This window comes from Gambusia affinis, linkage group LG13, assembly GCF_019740435.1.
Source record: "Gambusia affinis linkage group LG13, SWU_Gaff_1.0, whole genome shotgun sequence".
Lineage (NCBI taxonomy): Eukaryota > Metazoa > Chordata > Actinopteri > Cyprinodontiformes > Poeciliidae > Gambusia > Gambusia affinis.
The window spans coordinates 8,115,047-8,129,912 of record NC_057880.1 but is presented as its reverse complement, the minus strand read 5'-3'; the positions used below and the strand labels follow the sequence as shown (position 1 = coordinate 8,129,912).

The 14,866-nt window shown below is 41.2% G+C and overlaps 1 protein-coding gene across 7 annotated transcripts in view; it reads left to right on the top strand.

The window, feature by feature from the left end:
* The window catches only part of cep170aa (centrosomal protein 170Aa), a 38,888-nt gene that overhangs the window by 19,662 nt on the left and 4,360 nt on the right, over positions 1–14,866 (top strand). For 5 of the 7 annotated variants that reach the window (XM_044135588.1, XM_044135586.1, XM_044135589.1 and 2 more), the window contains 8 exons: positions 1,439–1,618; positions 1,900–2,205; positions 6,997–7,353; positions 7,801–8,090; positions 10,031–10,117; positions 11,378–11,495; positions 11,581–13,134; positions 13,828–13,878. In XM_044135588.1, coding sequence (XP_043991523.1) covers positions 1,439–1,618; positions 1,900–2,205; positions 6,997–7,353; positions 7,801–8,090; positions 10,031–10,117; positions 11,378–11,495; positions 11,581–13,134; positions 13,828–13,878 — 2,943 coding nt within the window. The remainder of the gene's footprint in view (positions 1–1,438; positions 1,619–1,899; positions 2,206–6,996; positions 7,354–7,800; positions 8,091–10,030; positions 10,118–11,377; positions 11,496–11,580; positions 13,135–13,827; positions 13,879–14,866) is intronic. The other 2 variants (XM_044135591.1, XM_044135590.1) reach the window with 1 other exon arrangement.

The window sequence follows — 14,866 nt, the reverse complement described above, 5'->3', positions numbered from 1 at the left end:
AAAATACGTTCAGTTTGTAACAACCTCCTGTGGTGTGACGACACAACTTTTTACTTTGCCGTCGCCTTCCTGCTTTTTGCTATTGGGAGAATTTTTAAGGTATTCAATTTAATCTGCTCTATCTGTTCAGTATTTTGTGAAATAGAAAAATTGAGTCACTGTTGGTTAATGTACTGTACTTTACCCCAACAGCATATTTATGAATCAAACGAATGTTCGTGTAGTTTAGACGATCAGCTATTCTCACTTTTAGTATGTGGTTAAAGACAATAAAGAAACACTGTATAAAATTCATTTATATCAGGTAATACAATTATATCCAACTAATTTTATATCTGAGTGGGTTTTTTTGGGCCAGCAAGTTTAGCTCTGTGTTGTAGCAGCCTCAGTAAAAAGCTGGTCCACCTTCTTAGAAAGCACTGCTTCCTTATAGAAGATTCCTAAATTCTGTTAAAAGCACTTTACTGATACTGAAAGTTGAATATTTGACTTTTTTCCCCCGCTGTAGCAGTAATTTAAGCACTGTTAGTGCTTGCATATGAAAAAGATCAGATATTTGTGTTTCTGACCCACTCATCACTGGTTGGGGCCACTCAAATGGTATTGGTCCAGTTCTGGTCACTAACCTATTTCTCGATGCAATTCTGTGATAAATTTTGTAATATGTTTTCAGGTTCACAAAAAAAGTAGCACAATTTATATCATCAATAATTTGAATTGTTTAATAAATGGACATAAAAAGCAGCCAGTGGCAGTTGTAAAAAAGTGCTTGAGTCCCTCTTGTTTTGGTGTCAGCCATGTTGCGGATCTTTCCAGTATTGCCTAACGGTTTATGCTGACTACCAGTCTTTTTTAGCTAAGCCGATCTGACCTAACGAAAGTGGAAGACACGTTTCCTAATTTAATTCACAATTTCATTTAAGCATCTATAATTTACAATGAATTGCACAGATAAATGATTTACAAATGATTCAATTTTGCACAAAGTTTCTGTCTTTTTGTCTGTATTTGTCAGCTGCCATATGTTCCTGCGTTTTCCTCCAAAAATGAAGCAGATGGCTCCTTTAATTCCTGAAAGTGTCGTTAATCATAATCAGTCCCATCAGAGGCTCTGTTGGTTAATAGGAACTGATGAGAATATAAATGCTCCACTTTTTAAAGACCCTCGCCATCACTTTATGCTTTGAGTGACAGCGAGCGAAAATGAGACAGATGCCCGTCCTCCTCCATCCGTCTTTTCCATCCAGAAACAAGCCTCAATTTAATTGGTCCATATGCGGTTTGACTTGACCTTCTCCTTGTATTACCTTAATTTTATGCTACTTTTTGTAATAAAACATAGTAGCCATCTTGGATGCTACAGTATTTATATGTTATTTTAAAAATGTACAACAGTCACAATGCAGTAAGAATATATTTATTTGTTTTCTAACCACAGAGAGCAAGGAGGCGCGTCGGGGAGAGAAAGCTAAAGAGGACGGCCTTCATGCGTCCCCTGCTCTCGATTCCAGTTACTTTGAGGTTCCCACAAAGGAAGGTCACATGGCAAATAATGGCATCCATGAAATTCCCACCAAGGACACAGAGGATGCTCCCAGTCAAAGCCACACCACTGCAGGTGAAAAGAGATCTAGAGGATTGGGTTTATTTATATTTATTCTCACTTAATTTAACAGTCCTAATGTTTTTTCTCCATAAAATCTGCAATATTAATAAAGATTACTTTGTAACACATTTTATTTTATTGCAGTATTTCCCTGTAACAAAGATGGCATTAGGGAAAGTGTCTTTATGCCACAATTATTCTGCACATCGACATTTTAAAAGTACTTGAGTCAGCAGCCTTTACTTTTACTGTCGACGGGACACAAAGTTGAAAGTGCACTGTCTGCTCCACAGCTCAAGGGCACGCCTCCTTCACCATTGAGTTTGACAACACATCTCCAGGGAAAGTCACCATTAAAGACCACGTGTCAAAGTTCACGTCGGACCACCACAGATCCCGCACCAAGAAGAGCACGGCGGGAAGCGGCGGCTCCGGAAGCAAGGACCTCACCACGCTGCAGGCCGCCATGATGGCATCTGAGAGCAAAGTGGCGGATTGGCTGGCTCACAACGACCCCACGTTATTGCACACGGAGTCCACCGAGGACGACAGCAAGAGTATAAAGAGTGACGTCCCGGTCCACCTAAAGAGGCTCAAAGGTACAGGTCCGACTCTTTTTCCACGTCTCTGTATTCTGGTTGCACCAAGAAAGTGACTCTAACATTGCTGCTTTGTTATCTAACAGGTTTCTATCAGTGATTAGCCAGAAAAGTTATACCATGACCTTAAATAAACATTAATTTTATGTTTGTAAATTGTTTCTATTTGTCTCTGCAAATCAGTAAGAAAGAGCCTCATTCCAACATTTGAAATTTGCCTTTTTGCCATTTCTAACATTTTTACCCAAAAGCGTTTATAGGGTCTTGCAGTGAGATTGTACGAAGTGTCTTTCAACATAGTTAGTGGTATTTGAAGTGTCATTGGTATTTATATTTTAGGTAAGATTGGAAAATTTTGTTCAAATTGTTTAGTTGATTTAGTTTTATAAACTGTGTGCAGAAGCCATTGGGGTAGTTCTACCTAGGAGTTTGTTTGACCAAATGCTGCTAGTGTGAAGTTTTGAGTCACAGTCCTTCTTCATTTGACGGAGCTGCTGGCCCAATTCTGTCGATTGAAAAACAGTCCACAATAAACTGATTTGATTGTGCCCAGTTTTTAGAGGAAAACCTCTCTCTTTATTAAAGGACGGAGGCTTCAAATTATGAACTCTCTTCCACTCCACTATAAAAAAAAAAGTAATTGTTTGGCTTTATACTAATTACACATGTTTAATATTTTCTGAAGCCCTCCCACTGTGCAGTGGTTAGGTTTTCCCCAATTTCAAGCATTAGTTTTATTGCCACTTTATTATGAAGGACTCTCTTTATTGTCTTTCAGCCAGATTTTAAGCAAACTCATCTGTCAGATATCCATTTTTAAATACCATTACGCTTCCTTCAGATGATACTAAACCATGTTTCAAGAACATCCGCTTCAGCAAGCTGATAATATAGTTTATTATCTAATGTTATTTAGGGCATTTTAAGGTTTTCTATTTGATTTTGTTTCATATTGCTTTTCTAAATTAAAGCTTCTCCACGCCGGTATTGCTATTTCATTAAACCTAAATCACTGAACAAAGTGTTGAAGTGACACATAAATAGATTTGGACCCAAATAAATGGTGCATGGTTTGAGTAGAGGACGCAGGGGACTGGAAATTCTCCAGCTGAAGGTCCAATTGGAAGGTTTGCTTGTGGTGCAGAGCATGTGATTTATATCCTTCATCTCCCTGAATCACAGAATCTCCATAACATCCAGTCAACTTTGCTCTTTCTTCCATCATTTTTCCCAATGCTGTACAAGTTTGTTGTTATTATAGTATGCTGTAGAACTATGTTTCTCTGGCAGTATAGTTGTTTCATTGCTGGAGTGTCAGCTTCACGCAGACCCAGGTTTATCAATAAAACAACGATGTTGAATGGAAATAAGATTTCCATTTTGCCTATATGAATTTTTTATTTAAATAATACCATGGTAATTTTCAGATAGTCTGATATACATTATTTTCATCATCTTATGGTCAAAACGAACTGATTTTATCTCCTTAGTCTCCTTTTGTCTCTCCCAGTCATCACCGATATTTATGTTGCTTTCTTTTTTTGCTCAAATGATAAAAACGTTCCAAATAGCAAGGGCCGAGTTTTACCCATTATGACTGCATGTATATAGAATGTATTGAAAGTAATTATATTTCTTACAGTTTGTAGCTAATTTAAACCAGAGCCACACTTACTGTTGTAAAACATGTAATTCTGGAGCTTTTAGCTTTGTGTTTCTACCCATAAAACTAAGAATTATGTTCAAGTTGTCCAAAGTTCAAGTCCTTCCATGGAGTATTATTGAAGGTTGGGTTGTCTATGGCCTCCTTTTAGCCTATCAAGATACATTAGATTAGGGGTGGGGCCTGTGTGAGCTGATGGAAACGGAAATCTGCGAGGCGGTGGGGAACAATGGTGAAGCCAATTTATTAGATGGAGTTAGGATCACTAATGGGCGTCACTGGGCTGACAGATCGGCTCACCTGATGGATGCCGTTGTTTTTAGCTGATTAACTGAGCGACTTTCTCACTCCTAGGCACGGATGAGTTATGGCAAGCTGAGGATAAGATTCAAGTAGGGCAGAGAAGGGGTTGAAAAGAAAGACAGGAGTGTGGGAGATAACAGAGAGAGATTGATGAAGGAAGGTTTTCTCCAGGTGAGTGGAGGAGATGGGTGGAAAGGAAGCTGACAAAAGCAATGGAAGCAAGATTAGCTGCAAAGGTGAGTGTTTAGAAGGAGAGAAAGAAAGAAAGGGTTGTTGCCTGGGTTGCAGTAGAAGCAGAAAAGGAGGTAGAAGAGAGAGAGGCAGAGAGAGAGAGAGAGATGCCTGTGGTTGAAAGTTGTTATAGTAACAGTGATGCGAACTACAGGCGCTGTGAGCATCTGTCTGAGTGTGAAGCGGCTTCAGTAGGTCGTGTGAGGAACGCTTTTCACTGTCTCCCGAAGGTGTGTGAGTCATGTGGCGCTAGGCTCCGTGTGCATGTTTGAAACATGCTGAGCGGCGATCTGCAGAGAAGAGGTGCGGCGTGCGTTAGTGCGGGCATGCAAGATCTGCTCAGGGTGTGTCGTAGTGGTGCCTGGTAGAAAGAGCAGCAGAGTTTCACCAAGGGAACCGTAAGGAGGCGTCTGAGCTATAGCTTTTAATTGCCTACCCGATTGGTAAGTTTAATTTTTCATCTTGGTGTTAAAAAGATCTTTATTCTGTTGTGTTCATTATTGCAGCATATTTAAATTAATTTAGATGCTTTTTTTTCATGAGGTTAAAAATGTGGTTTCTAATAAGCAGTGGGTTTTTTATGGTTTTAATTTAGGAGCATTTGAGTTAAAAATAATATTTTGTCTTCATAGCCAAAGCAAAAGCTCATAATCCTGCTCCAGGTGGTGGCCAACTACAATACATTGTATGTTTGGGGTTGCATGCTTGCTTGTCTGTCTGTGTTTGTAAAGGAAGTTCTTCCTTGTTTAGCATGTTCAGTGTGTGTTGGTGTGTGTGTGTGTGTGTGTGTGGGCAGAGGCAGTGGCCAGCTCCACTATGAGTCATGGTGGGGCAGCCGGGACGGTGCACTGGACTTTCACAGACTCCTCTGTTCTCCAGTTCTGCCAAGGGCTTTTTTGTCCACAGCATGCTGAATGAAAGACCTTCCTCTCTGTGTATGCTGATCTGCCTACTGTAACACTTTGTGGTTTTCCTTTCTCATTTTTTCTGTACCTTCATCTTCTTTTTTAATTATTAAGTTTAAAGTGTATTATTAAAGTGATCGAATGAAATACACTGGAAGAGCAAAAAGATCGATAGATGACAGATATGATGAAGACGAATGTCTTTTAAACGACTAAAAGTGGACATTGTAGTATTAGGTTTATTAGTGCAGACTTTAGAACTTTTGCAGCATAAAATGTGGGGCACAAATTTTTACACAGCAGTTTGTTCGAAAAAAATCCAATCCAAGGTTGGTGGCATCAACTAACTCACTCATTCCTTGGTTACCTAGCAACATCCTGCTGAGTGACTTGCACAGCAGCAGTTTTAGGTTTCAGCATTGTGTCTCATAACTGCTTAAAAATAACAAATAACAGCGTGGAGTGAGGATAAAACAGGAAAGGTCATGTTACCAATTTGACAGTATTTCAGATATTAAAACAAAAACCTATTTATGATTATTGATATCGACTGGTATGAAACCGTTGTATTGTGATACATTTTTCAGCCTTATCAGCCAGCCATTCATCTGGTCAAATATATTGGCGATACACAGAACATATTGCTAATATATAAATATAAAATCCTAGATAATATTTAATCCAATCAGCCTTTTGCATTTGAGATATTGCACTCTGACATGACGACTGCAGTTTGATAAACAGCATAGTTCTGCTAAAAAAAATAAGTGTGACCGATGAACAGATTTGCAATTGCACTCAGTGTGAAGTTATGCACTCAATTATGATTATTGAGTGCATAAAAAAACTGAAAAACCTCAGATATAAGCTCTGTAGGACTGAGTAGTGTCATTGTAAAATTTGATGGCTATACCCTGATTACATTGAACATTAAACTGATAATCTATAAATCTAAGTAGCTACATGCTTAGCCTCCTTCTGGGCCTGTTTGTTGTGTTTTTTTCCCCCCCCACTTAATTCAGTCACTCTTTCCCATTTCCTTCTAACACATCCCCCAACTGCCCAGCTCCTCCTCTACTATCCCTCTTCCACTTTCGCCTCCCCTCCTCCTTCATCCACAACCCTCCACCCACACTCCTCCATGAGTCTCTTCTCCCCTCCCCCGCTTTTCACTGACTGCCACTGAATTGGTCAGGGCCAGTAGGCGAGTTGTGTGGGTGGCATGTCTGGGTTAGTGTGGCACTCCGTCTTGAACCGCACGACACAGAGAGAACTTGCTGAAACAACTGGGACAGAGCAACATGTGAGACTGCAGTGACGTGGTAGGTAAATTAGACATTGTGCTGTTAGGATCCTTCTTGACGGTTCAGTGATTTGCTTCAGGCCACAGAGAGAGTTTATTGTTGTTGGCTATGACGGTTCGCAAACATGTGTTTCTTGTTGTTCATGTGCAGGCTTTATTTTCTGTTTTTTCCGATATTGTTCCATGATACCTGCAATGAAGTCAGGTTGTATTATATTTCAAATAGTATGTTGTTTCTGTTGCTGTAACACTGTGTTGTTGATATGCCACTGTTTAGGTTTGAAAATCGTCTCCTGTGTTTTAAAATCCGGGGAGCTGAGGCCTGATATTTGTTATTGTTCAAAGACAATCACGGAATTAATTGTCTCGCCTTGTTTGTGTCTCAGTAGGGAGCAAGCATGAAGATGGCACCCAAAGTGACTCTGAGAACGGACTCGGCCTGCGTTTCGCCAACCGTAGACACGCCCTCGAGGAGCGCCTGAAGACAGCACACAACCACGTGGGAGGGGGATCCGCAGGGGCGGCCGCGACGGTCAGCGGGACCAGAGCCACCGGCAGCCGAACGGCTTTCATGATCGAATTCTACGACGAGGAAAACCCTCGCAAGCGTCGCTCTTACTCGTTTTCCCAGACTGCTCCACTGCTGGGGGGCGGAGTAGGCGGAGAAGGACTGTGTCCACAGCCTCCCTCGCACCCTAAGGTGTTCAGTATTTCAACGTCCGCTGCCTCAGCTGCAGATTCAGGTACGATTCTGGTGTCGTTACATGCTTCTCACAGCACAGATACAATTAAGTGCTCTTACAATGTCCTGCAAAAGTTCTCATATTTCATACACTTTTTTATGGGAGAGACCAACACAAAATATGTTGCGTTCTTTGGTCTTCATAATGATACTTGTTCACTAATATTCTCTGACAAACCTGTGACTTCACAGAGCTATAGATTTACAATGAGGTGGACTCTATTAAGTAACTATTGCTGAAGGTATTTTGTTGGAGACGCTCTATTTCAGGGGGTGTATGCAAATGCGTGCCACACTTTTCAGATTTTCAATCATAAAAATGTTTAAAAAGAGTGAATCGCTTTACTTCTTTTCATGATTTACACTACTTTGGGTTGTTCTGCCACAAAAAATAAACTTACCTTAAAGATAGTTCTGCTTAACCAAGTTTTTCTTTTCTTCCCGTCAGGTAAAGCTCCAGCTCCAATACCAGCCACAGTAACTGTGGGCGCTCCAACCGCTGCCCGTGTGCTGCTCAAGCAGAGATCAGAGGACCAAAGTATTGGTCGGAGCTCAGCTAGTACGGGGCTGGCGACTGGGAGCCCCACGACTCCCAGCGAGGACACTTCTGTCCTCGGCAAGGGAGCTGGAACTGCTGGGGGAGAGGTGGACGATGACCACAGTGACAAGGGGACTTACACTATCGAACTGGAGAATAAAAATCCAGAAGAAGAAGAGGCCAGGCGCATGATAGACAAGGTGGGAACAGCCTGACATGTTAGCAGCAGTTAACTTTTTCACAGTATTTGTATAAATCACCCATAATCAATGTGATTATACAGCATCTTTTGGGGATCCAGTTAAACTATAGTCTTTTGCATCAGAGGTTTTACAGTTTTAAGAATTTGAGTTGAAATGACCAGGAACAGATTAAAATGCTTCAAAGATGGCATTAACTGTTTAAAGATCCGTTCGCTGATGTTAAAAATTGCGTCCTATAATTAAAGGGCTGAGCAGCTTTTACCACTCCAGAGGCTTTTTGTTTGTCAACCTCTAAAAAAAAACATAACCTTTTGTTAAGAGGTGTTTTTAGTTTGGGGTCTCTGCAAAACTGTGACAATAAAGGAGCTACTAAAATGAAAAGGGCATCTTTAAATGTCACTCTGCAGCAACTATAGAAAGCAGAACTAAAGCAAGTCCAAACAGGTTACTACAGCTTTAATAGTCACTTTTTTTCTTGCTTGGTCTGCAGTCTTTTGCATAGTGAGTCCCTTGAGACAAACTGGAGTTGCCACTAAAACAGCACCATCATCTCTCTGTGGCCTTGCTTGACCACCTCTCATCCTCTCTGGCACATCAACTCACCTAATGCGTCTGGAATAAGCAGGAGGGATTTGCTCAATGAGGCACTGTCCTGTTTTATTAAGCAACAGTTCATTTCCTACTGTTGGCCCATCCTTAAATGCAACAAAGAACATGAACAGTGTTGCAAGAAAAACAGTAAAAACCCCAGAAGTCGATATCCGGTCTCTAGTTTTCATGACACTTTGACCTGCAAAGAAAGACTTTAAGGAATTCCAAATATAACACAAGTAAGCATGAAACCAGCTTTCAGAATATTTATTTCTAGCCTTCCTTCTTTAAGTGTTCATTTATTTATACCAAAAACAGAGAAGACATCAAAGCTTTACTAGTTAATAACTAGGGATGCACTGATATGAAAATCTGAGCCGATATTGATATCTGATACAAATATTGCTGTCATGGCTAATAACCGATGTCACACCCTCCTGACACAACCACTGCTTCTCTGCTTCAGTTAACTCCCCATAATGCTGTGCTGCACCACTATCACTGTCACATGATCAAACAGGTACTGCATGACCAACAAATGGCAAAAAATGAAAATAAAATATGTAAAAAAAAAAGAGACTAATACTAGTTGATACCAATGTAAGTGTCAAGACATTGTGCATCCCTATTAGTAACACAAGATGAATGTTTTTACCATTTGAATTTGAAGGTATTTTAAGCAGTTAGCGGTTAGCATAGCTAGCTTTAATCACCTATAAATAAATCCCCAATTAAAGCCTTCTTCAATTAAGAACATCTATATACCAAAGCGTTTTGTTTCTACTCCAACCTGCTGGGACTTAGTGGTGATTTAGTCACTAAATTTCTCTTTGCGTCTCTTAACAGACTATTTTCTGAACCATTTAACCCAAAGTAAATAAAATCACATTTCATTTTAAGTGTTTAATGCAAGAATTATCTTTGGACAAGCAGTCAAAAAATTACTACACGACATTCTGAGTCGGTTCAAGTCTGCATGCGTTACCTTCTAAACAGGAAGTGTTGTTATGCTAATTCCTGTAATTAGCTGACACACTAATTGGCACAGCGCTCACAGCTGTCCACTCTCCCTCTCTCATTTATAAACTGCTGATGCTGTTTCTGTTTGTTTCATTTAAATATTTAGTGAAATATTTAGCATTTTGAACAAACAACTCATGATGTTTGTTGGATTCACTGTATCAGAAAGAGGAAGTAGTCAGAGTATTGACATTCTCCAAATGACTGTACTATGTGTAAATTACACATAAATCATACGAAGTTATATAAAAGGTTTGCATAAATTATGATATTCTGCCAGATTGCCAGATTGTGTTGATTCATGTGGTCTTTTTTAATATTTGTAGGTGTTCGGGGTGCAGGAGAATACAAGCAGCTTGGTTTCATCAGACCTAAGAGGAAAAGGAAAGGACTCCGGAAACACTGGGAAAGAGGTACAAATCTGCTTTGGACCTCCTAAAAGAAATTAATTTTGGTATTTCTCTGGCCCCCTAGTTACGTTGCAACAGAGCAAAAAAAAAAGTGTAGTGCTGGAGTTTTTATTGTGCAAGTCCGTTACTCCTGTGAGATGACTAGTTTACTCCACTGGACTGTCAGATGGGAGGAGGGTTCATCCTCAGTGAGTGACCTAGATCATGTTGGGATGAGGAAAGACGTTCAGCCCTACAGGCTGTTTCATAAGACGGAGGGGGCACCGGCTATCTGCACTGACATCCTAAATGTCTGTCTAATCAGTTTTTTATGGCATTTAGATTTCTTTCTTCTCAAGTGACACACGTCTCAATCAGTATTACTGGAAACTTGATTTGACATTTTATTTGGGTTTGTTTTTTTACTGTATAACAAATAAAGTTCCAGTTATAGGTTTATATCCATCCACCATGGACATCAATGTCGTAGCAGGCAGTTTTGCACAAGTTTGAATGTACTGCAGATTTTCTTTGTTTCTGTCTTGCACATTTGATCTAATCCTCGCAGGTCCCAAATGATAATTTAAGGGACAAATAAGCATACACTTCTAACTTTTTGGTTAGCCAGTCGCAAAGAAACCAATACAGTTTTTGCAGCATCGTAATTCTGGTTTTGACCGCTTAGGCATAATTCATTTTAATTGGTTGATTTCCTTTAAAAACTGACTTTCAATCTTACAATCATGTTCAATAAATTTGAATAACGTAAGCCTGTTTTAACAAATTTTAACTTGTGTTTGGGATCATTGTCCTGTTAACTGTGTTTAAATTTGAGCCATCTGCCCCAAACTGTTAATATCAGATAAACAAAAATAATGTTCAAATGCCCACATGAAGAAACCAAACTTATCAACTTTGCTTAAAAGCTTAGTCTTTAGGAACAAATCAGCTAATTTAAATGAGCTTTGCTGTTTATGATATAGGACTAAAACCTTTGCACTTAAGTTTTGTTTGGAGAATGTGTTAAAGTAGTATATTAATTATTAGTCCATCCTAGGAAAAGAACTGTTTAATTAGGATATGTAATGTATCATTAAAAGCCCATAATTATATCCATAATGGGTGTTTGTAAGCTTCTATCCACCATTCTAATAGAAAAAACAAAATTACATAACTGGATTTTTTAAGTACATGGCTTGTTTTAGACCTCCATCGTTTGAATGAAGAACCCTTTATTTCAGTTCGGTTTCTTTTTGTTTTTCTCTGTTCGTTGTGTTGCCTTAGGCTCCTGTTGGTGACTCAAGCTGGGTCTCTCAGTGGGCCAGTTTAGCTGCTAATCAAGCAAGGACCGACCCAGAAGGTTCTGGAGCAGAAGCAGCAACATTCCTGCACAAAGAGAGAGGTAAACTCACCCAAATCAACAAACTGCTTAGATTTAATCAGTATTTAATCCTTTGATTAATTTGGTTTTTGTCCTTTTCGCTCAGGATCTGATGCCTTTGAGTCTGCTGCTCCTCCCCTTGGCAAAGGTGAACCCACTTCCAGCCTGACCGACCGTAAACGCAGGACCCTCCCCCAGCTCCCAGTGGACGACCCCCGGGCTAAACCCACTCCCAAAGCACTGAGGTCTGAGATAGGGGAGAAACAGGACACTGAGCCCCAGGAAAAAGAGAACAAGGGAGACGGAGAGTCCCCAACCCCCATGGAAGACGGCGAAATGACCAACAAGAGGAAACAAAGCTCGGCCACCTCCTCTCCGTCTAAGGGTCCGGTTCGGGGCACTGAAAGAAGGAAGAGGTCAGAGGAGAGCAATGGAGGAGAAACAGGAGAAGGAGGGGAGAAATCCGGGAAGGCCCTTGTTCGCCAGGGTAGCTTTACCATCGAGAAGCCCAGTTCAACCGTCCCTCCAGAGCTTATCCCTCGTATCAACAGAGGCAACACTGAGCGGGAGCGCAGCGACTCCGTGGGCAGCATGGACACCGCTACTCTGCTTAAAGACACGGAGGCCGTCATGGCATTCCTAGAAGCTAAGCTGAGAGACGAGAACAAACTAGACCTGAAAAGTATTAAAACTCCTCCTAGTACAAGCACTGGCCTCCCAAATCGGACTGACTCCATATCCCCAGAATCAGATGTGGACACAGCCAGCACGGCTAGCCATGCTGCAGCAGAGGCAGGGGGAAAGGCCGCTCCAGGCGGCGTGCAAAAGCGGAAGTCTCTCAGCAGCATGCACCGGGAAAAGAGCAATATGAGCACAGAGTCCAAGACGACCTCCGGAAACGGCAGCGCTCGCGAACGCCTGGAGAGGAAGGCAAAAGGTAGAACAGCCGAAGCGGCGGGGCGGACTCGCTCCGCTCAACCCACCGCTTCCTCCAGAGCACGCCAGCCATCCCTGGATCTCACCGACGACGACCAGACCTCTTCCTTTCCCATCTCTGACATTCTGTCTTCAGACCAGGAAACCTACTCTGGGCCTTTAGGGAACTCGGTTCATAGACGAGGCTCAGAAGACGTCCTCCATCCCAAACTCGACGGCAGATCTTCCAAGACGTCCATGAGCGGTGCCTCCAAAACCAGCCGAAATCTGCAGGCAGCAACGGCCTCCTCACTGAACAAGCAGGCCTCTCTGCCTCAACCACGGCCCACTAGAGCCTCCCTTCTCCGCCGGGCCCGACTGGGGGACACGTCTGACACAGATCTAGCCGATGCAGACCGGGTTTCCGTGGCGTCTGAGGTCTCCACGACGAGCTCCACCTCTAAGCCGCCGTCCGGCCGGAAGGGACTGTCTCGGCTGGACATGCTGGCTCAGCCACGGAGGAATCGCGTGGGCTCCGTCTCGGCACGCAGCGACTCAGAGTGCACGGTGAGCCGGCCCTCCACAGCTTCACCACGCCTGTCTGCAGAGACTGCGCTGCGTCTCGGCTTGCGCTCCACAACACCCACAGAGAATCGGCTGTCGCCAAGGATGAGAGCCAACAGTGTGTCAAAACTCAACGAGCCCAAGGCCAAAACCACTACATCTGGATACTGCTCGCCCACAGGTGAGCAAAAAAACCCCCCCAAAACGACAAATATAACTCACTGTCTGACATCTGAGGATTTTCAGTAAAAGAAGAGAAAATTAAATCAGTTTATTGATTAAAAATATGCTGCATCATGGTTGATTTTGAGTCACAACATCATAAGATGCTCGTGGATAATTTCTGGTCTCTGGTTTGTAAAACGTTGACTGGCAGATATTGATTTGAAACTGATTCAGATTTCTGTTGAAGAATTATAAAAATAGAAAATACAAGGATAGTATTGTGAACGTATTCTAGTGTATTCCTTCCTCCTGTGAGTGGTTGTTTCCATAGAAATCTGAGGGAACGTCATATAGCATGTATCAAAAAGCACATGTTTATTAATGTTTAGGGCAGAAACAACAAATCGGATTAAATGTGATGAATTGATTATTAAAATAGTCTTCAAGTAATTTAGTAGTAGATCAATTTTTAACTGCATTGAAATAAGGCCATATATATAAATCAAATAAGGACAAAATACTCAAATGGTGTGTTCACCACCACATTTTACTATAAAATAATTCACATTTTTGAGTTTCTGACCAGGCGGTGACCGTTGAGGACTACAATCCAACAGGTTCTGGTCACCAGCTGACACTGCGGTGCATTTCCTGTGTAAATATTTCTCAGTAAACACCTGTGTTGTCATGATCTTGTGCATTGGTCCAGAAAGCTCTCAGCCTGAACCTCCAGATGGTGATGCAGAGGAAGAGCTGATGGGTACGGCACCAGAACCATGACTGCTGTGTGTAGTGCATGTGTGTATTTTAACACCTCCAGACCTGGGTCAAAACAATGCTCAGATGCGAAGGATCCTTCAAGGATTTCAAGCAGTTTTTATTTAATACATATGTTTGATTATTGTTTGGAATAAAAGTAATACTTTTTTTTTTAAAACATTTAAAGAATAGTCTTTCGTACCTTTTGAAAATCTCTTTTATGATGACCCAGCTCTACCAAGCCTTTGATAGTTAACTTTGTGTCCTCCTTAAATTCATTTAGTAATGCTGTGTTGATAAGTCAGCTGCTTTGCTCACACTGTAACACTTTGCCCCATGTTATCCTGAAGAGACGGACTGAGCAAGGTTATAATCTCATTGTGTCAGAGCTGGACTAACAGAGCTGCTGTTTGAAAATTTCAAAACAACTTAACATGCAGCTTTATTGCTTCTTCGTTTTGTTGGACGCCTTGAAATGCTTCAAAATATTTTTTGCTGCTTTTTTTTTTGTGTGTGTGTGTGTGATTTTTATCATTGCTAAACACACTGTCAGACACTCAAAACACTTCATGTTGTTTTGGGTCAATTAATTTCCTCAAGAGTGCAGGTCAACCGTGTGACGTAAATTCCCGGTCAGAAGTTTACATACACTCCTGATAGTGTTGAATTTCACAAGAACTTTTTTGTTTTTAATGGTTTATTTTAACTATTGTTTTTCCAAGGTGAAATGATTACACAAAACAATTTTTAATACTTTTAAGAACAATGACTTAGTGCACATATTTAATAATAATCCACACATGGTTAAAATGATACGTACAGGCTGTATTCTACACTTTCTCCACTAATATTTGGTTGAACACCCCTTATTAAGTTGCACAGTTTCCATACTTTTTGTTGTGGAACTGTGCCACAAGCCTTTATTGTGGCTTCAACATTTACCGGTAACTATTTGTCATGTTGTGAGGTTGGAATGACGACACAAATAC